Source organism: Gavialis gangeticus, unplaced genomic scaffold (assembly GCF_001723915.1).
Source record: "Gavialis gangeticus isolate Ggan-Ray unplaced genomic scaffold, GavGan_comp1, whole genome shotgun sequence".
Lineage (NCBI taxonomy): Eukaryota > Metazoa > Chordata > Crocodylia > Gavialidae > Gavialis > Gavialis gangeticus.
Window position 1 is genome coordinate 19,199,970 of NW_017729034.1, and position 5,840 is coordinate 19,205,809.

The following is a 5,840-nucleotide window of genomic DNA, read 5'->3' on the forward strand; positions in this document are numbered from 1 at the left end:
GGGGGGGGGGGGGGGAAGTGTACAAGAAATCTTTTGCTTCTTCCTAAAAATACTGATTCCAATTAGTGCTTTAATTTCCCTGCTGTCCCTTTAAGTTCCTCTCCAAGGCTTTATATGGCTTCTTCTTTATCAGTTTGGGCACTAGCCTGATCCTTACCCAGATCACCTGAACAAACAGATTCTGGGAGACTAAGCAGGAAATTTTGTCTCAATTCAATCATCATAAGCTCCTGGCATTTCCTACTTCTGTCCGGCTGGTAATACCAGAAGACCAGCCTCCCACATTGCTGCTGGTCTCTCTTCCTATTGTTGATACTATCCCTCTGCCTGCCTCCTCCCCTAGATCCCCTTCTCCCTTTCAGTCCCATCTTCTTCCCAGGCCTAAACATCTTCTGTGAAGAGTCTGGCTGACAATCAAGGAAGCATACCTAGACAAGATGAGGGGATACCTCTTCAACCCCTTCACCTTTGCAGGCTACAGTGGATGAAAGGTGAATCAGGAGCTAAGTGGTGGTCTGAGTGCAGTGTTGCACCTTGCCTGAAGATCAGGCTGGATTCTGTTTTGCCCTGGGCTCTCATATAAGCACATGCCGAGCCAGGCCTGGGATGAATAATGAGAATTTGCTGCCCCACAAGAGTTCACTCCCCCACACCAGTGGGTTATTTCCAAGAAGGAAGGTGAAATTATGTCTCTATGCCACCAGTACCTCCTAAAGGGTAGGAAGAGGAATCCCCTTAGCTTGGCCTGGAATGCTTCCTTAATTGTCAGCCAGACTTTACAGAAAGTATTCAGGCCTGGAAAGCAAGGTGGGACTGAACAGTAGAAGGGGATCTAGAAGAAGTGGGTGGGGGAGGGGAGTGGCAAGTTTATCTGCACTAGAAATAGGGAGAGTGGTGAGAAAAAAAAAAAAAGCTAGCAATACCACAGTCCAGGAAGGAAGCAAGGCATGTATATTGAGAGGGAGGGCGGGGGCAGAAGAGAGAAGAAAGGGGGAGCGATGTGGACTTGAAGACAGGCAATTTAGAGGTGGAAACAATGACCTCCTCAGGTTTCTAGTTGGCTCCACTATAGTGCAGATACTTGGAGCAGAAGTTTTAGAGTCAAGTCTGAGTAGTGGGAGGAAGTGCTTAGTCAGTCAGCCTGGTTTCACTTTGTGCAAAGCAGACAACCCTACCACTTCCTTCAAGGTTAAGCTTGTGCTACCACTCAGCACACTTGGCCCACCTACCTCATACTTAAGTAGAAACGAGTTGGGGTTTGTGGCACATGGCTGCCTAGGCATTGATAATTCATTCCCTTCCTTGCTCTTGGTTACAGTATTAGGTTGCACCAATACTGGAGCAGGTAAGAATATGTTCCTCAAGGTTGTTCACTGCAAGGCATGGCCAGTTTCACTTGCCTTCTCTTATTCTTGTCAATCGCATATTAAACCATGAAATACTACTAAAAAATAAGAAGGAAGAAGTCAGGGCCTATCTTGGGTCTGCCTCACTCAAGTTTGATGCTAGCCCAATCCTATTGATTTCAAACACAAGTATACCAGTGTAAAAAAAAAAAGTGCAATATACCAGGCCTAATTCACCCTTGATTATTCAGCTTGTGAATCAGCAGGGGGGTGAGTAGAAAAGGAAGTGCTGAGAATTGAATTCAGTTGAGTTTACCATGACCTTTCCAGGTGGTGTTCAGATTCATAATTTGATCTGAATTCAGCTGCAATCAAAAAACATTTAAGCCTATCTTCTGCTCTTCTATAAAACCTATTATGCTACTACCAGCAATTAGCCTTCCTCCAAGATTCGGATGCACCCAATACCTGCAGGTGCTCAGCAGAGATGTAGGAGCTGCCTCCCTGCTTCAGAGCGGCTTTTCGACCCTGGAACTTGGACATTTCTCTTCCTTACTCCCTCCCCCTCCAGCAGAGCTCCCTTCATTAGGAGCACCCCAGGGCACTATATTAAGAAAGGAAGACATGAATGGGTAATAACCGAGAAGGCACAAATTCAAGAATCCATTGGTAGTTTCTCTTAGGCCTCATTATTTGGTGGGGATGGAAATCAACTAATTCTTTGACATGCTCAGGGATCACAGTTCACTAGCTTTGAGAAATACAGTCTGCCTGCTCCGCATCAGGTGCGGAGGGGTCAGTCTACAACAGGAGCCAATATCAGATGTGCTCTAATGTTTGCATCTAACCCAATAAGAAAGGGGGGTGGGGAGGGACACAAACAAGACAGTTCAACAATAATGCCTCAACTCTTTAATGTCCATTTCTGTGCTCATGGGCCACGGTCTGGGTTAGTTTCTGCTGCATAACTGTACTTGCAACCAGGAAGCATTTTCTTTAGTTTAACAGCGTTTCTCCAACTTTCCCCAGACCAAGACACACTTACATTCATTAACAATTTCTGCAGCACACCCAAGGCATTCCCCATCCTCATACCTATTGTAGCTCCTTGCCATGGCAAAGTTCTGTGACAAATCTGTTCATTTCTGATAGCACACTGGTCTAACATCTCACAGGAAGCAGCTTTTTGAACATTTGCATGCCAAGGCCTTCTCATACAAGCAATGGGTGACTGGCACCATGGCAGTGGGTGGGGAAGCCACCAGTTACCCCTCCTGTGGACTGACACATGCAAGCAAAAGACTGTGGTAGGCCCAAATCTGCCCTCAAACACACATGTGCAATCCCCACCAAAGGCAAGTGGGGTGGCACTCATGTCCCAGAAGGAAGATTAGTGTCCTGCCAACCTCTTGATAAACAAGCCAACTATTTACCTGATAAAGGTAGTCTTCCCGGTGGAATATTGCCCCACCAGCAGGACCATCGGCTTGTTATCAAAGTCAGCATCTTCCAGGGCTGGCGAATGAAACTCATGGAATTTGTAGTATTCTTCTAACGGGAGCAGCTTGGTTTTGTAGAGTTTCTTCAGCCCCTCACTGACCGTCTGAAACACCTCAGGGTCCTTCCTCCTCCTGTCGTCAGTACCCAGCCAGCTGAACATCGTGGAACGTGGGCCCAGGGACTCGCCTCCTCAGCACTCGCTCCTTCCCCAGCAATGCTCCGTCCTTTGCACTTTTTTCCCCCCCCAGAAAGGTCCAATCTTCAGGAGAAGGGCACTTGCTCACCTGGACCTCTGCTCCAGGCAGCAGGGCAGCTTTACTCGCTGGCCTCCCTCAAGGCACTGCTTCCTCACCAGCTACCGTCTGGCCAAGAGCATGCTCTCTTCTGCAAAGGGGGAGAAGCAGGGACTTAAGGGGCTGCAAGACAAGGTTCCCTATGTGACATCAGCGGGCGACGAAAAGATTCTCCTCGCTTCTCTCCCCTCCCAGGTTTCTTCCTCACCGCCTGCAGAAGGTCTGATGGCTGCTGCACCACCCCGGCCACCCAGCTGCAAAGAAACGAACCCTCCGCTCCACGCAATGGGAGAACAGGAGGGCTTCTCAGACTCCCCGGCGACGCCTGCCTCCTTTCAAAGCCCCGAGGAGCCGAATCCGCATGCCGGCCGGAAGCGGCGATACAAGCACAGCAGCACACCGCCCTGCGGCAGCAGCGCCGCGTTTAAATGCAGCCTTCCAGGAAATGGCCTGGCGGCGGAAGTGGCCAGGTCCTGGCAGAGCCTCCCAGCCTCCCGGAGGGGCTGAAGCTTAGCAGGGCGGCGCCATCTTGGGAGGAGGGGCTGGCAAGCTGCCTCTCGGGTGCTCCCCGCAAGCCGGGCACGTTCTGCCCTGCGCCGTGGGGCGGGTGGGGCTCAGCGCCCTCTGGAGGGCATTGCCGGGTGTGCAGGCAGCCCTGGCCCCTGGCAGGGGGCTTGCTCAGCTGCCTGGAGGAGTGGCAGCCTGCCCCCATCATGTGCCTGGTGACCTAGTGGTTTTTCTCTTCTCCCTTCAGACAGAAGGAAGAAGGGGCTTCTCAGCTGCAAGACCCCTGAATGCCAGAGTCCTTCAGCAGGGGAGATAGGCAGGAGCAGCCATAGGGGAGGGCAAACCGGCTGACCGCCCAGGGCCCCACACTTTAGGCGGCCCGCATATTTTTTTTGGTGGGGGGTGAAGTTTTTGCAAGGAGATGTCTCTGTTTGCATTTTAACACTCGACTATTTCTCTGATTCCTACAAATAATATTGAAAAGATCCATGATACAACCGTGGTGGGTTAATATTTACCCGAGTAAATATTAACTGGGATCCTTTGACTGTAGCTGACTTCCTGCCCCTTGGGCAGGGGGCTAGACTTGATGATCTTCTGAAGTCCCTTCCAGTCCTGATGTCTGTGAAATCTATGAGTCTGTACCTCTAAGGGGCCCAAATGACTCTTAGACGGGGCCCCAACAACACTAAGGCCACCACTGAGATAGGGGTGCAGTACTGCCAACCTCCCCATGTCGAAAATCATGAAACAAACTCTTAACAATCAAGAGATCTGGAATGTCAGTCACGAAATGCTATTTTTGAAGTGTGTGTGCATGGTTCCTGGGGCCAAGGCAGCAGAGCGCAGAGCCCCAGTCTGCAGCAGGCAGCCTGCCTCTGCCCCATGCACAAATCTGGGGGACACGTATCCCCCATGCCTCCTCCATTCACCCAAGCACCTGTCCCACTCCCTCCCTCACCATGGGGGCCTCAATCTGCCCCTCCCGTCCCTTCCCTCTCCCCCCACCGCCTCCTTCCCCTCCACAGACTTACCAATTTGGTGTTCTCTATGTGCACTAGAAGAAAAAAATCACGAGATTTGATCTCTCTATCAGAAGATCATGATTCAGAGTTAATTTGACTTGGAAATTGTGAGTCTCATGATTTTTTCGTGAGACTCGGCATTACTGGGGGCGTGTGAAAGGGAGGTGGGGGAGAAGAGAATCAGTGCATCATCTCCAGGGCCCTCCAGGGGTCACTTAGTGCACTGGTTCTCAACCTTTTTTGTACCAGGACCCATTTGTAAACATCAATGGCCAGTCCCCACACAGTGACCCTTGCTCCCAATCTGCTGCCCCCAGTGTGTGGGGCGGGGGGGGTGAGGTTTGGGGGGCCCCAAGCAGCCCCTCACAGGCCAGCGTGCAAGGCAAAAGCCACAGTTTCCCATGTTTTTCTCCTTTAAATCAGAATCCATTTTTAAAGTTTGATCCATTTAAAAAAATTGTTCACGACCCTTTCATACATTCTTGTGACCCACTTTTGGGTTGTGACCTACAGGCTGAGAAACAGTGATCTAGTGCAGCGGTTCTCAACTTTTGTACCAGGTGTTACCTCTCAGCCCCATGTTCTTGGGGAACCCCGACACAGGATGCAGCCTGTCTGACTCACAAAGAATCCCCCCCCACCTAAACAGAAACTGATTAAGATGCAGTGAAAGACACACCTAAAACCCTCCAGATAAGGGTGACAAAAGTGAAACAACTGCCCTAGGTCTCATTTGCATCTGAGATGGGAACAGATGAGCATTCATTTACATGAGAGATGGAGAACAGAAAGCCTGAAGCAGACACCACAGTGAATTCTGGGATCAGCGAAGCAGGGGAGCACTGCAGGATGGGGAATCTGTGCTCCAAATGCTAATCAACCCACACACCCAGCTCTGCATTTATCAGACCAGTTCTAATCTGGATTTACAAAGGATTTCCCCCCCACACACACCTCTAAGCAGAAGTAAGTTTAATAGGCATCTCAGGCCATACATTCCCCGGTCCCACTATGGGAGGCCTATGTAAACTTAATTGGCTAAAACTCAGTTGACAGGTTAGGGAATGCTGAGGCAATAGACCGAGTCAGGGGGTATGGATAACATTTGAACAATGGTACAGGGTTCATCACAGCGTCCAGCCCGTTGGAGCCCTGACCACAAGTGTTGT

General features: G+C 50.3%; 1 protein-coding gene across 1 annotated transcript in view; it reads right to left on the reverse strand.

Moving 5' to 3' along the window:
* The window catches only part of EHD3 (EH domain containing 3), a 34,750-nt gene extending 31,198 nt beyond the window's left edge, over positions 1 to 3,552 (reverse strand). Inside the window, exon 1 of the mRNA XM_019527085.1 lies at positions 2,780 to 3,552. Coding sequence (XP_019382630.1) covers positions 2,780 to 3,006 — 227 coding nt within the window. The 5' untranslated portion in view covers positions 3,007 to 3,552. The remainder of the gene's footprint in view (positions 1 to 2,779) is intronic.
* Positions 3,553 to 5,840: the final 2,288 nt, after the last annotated feature.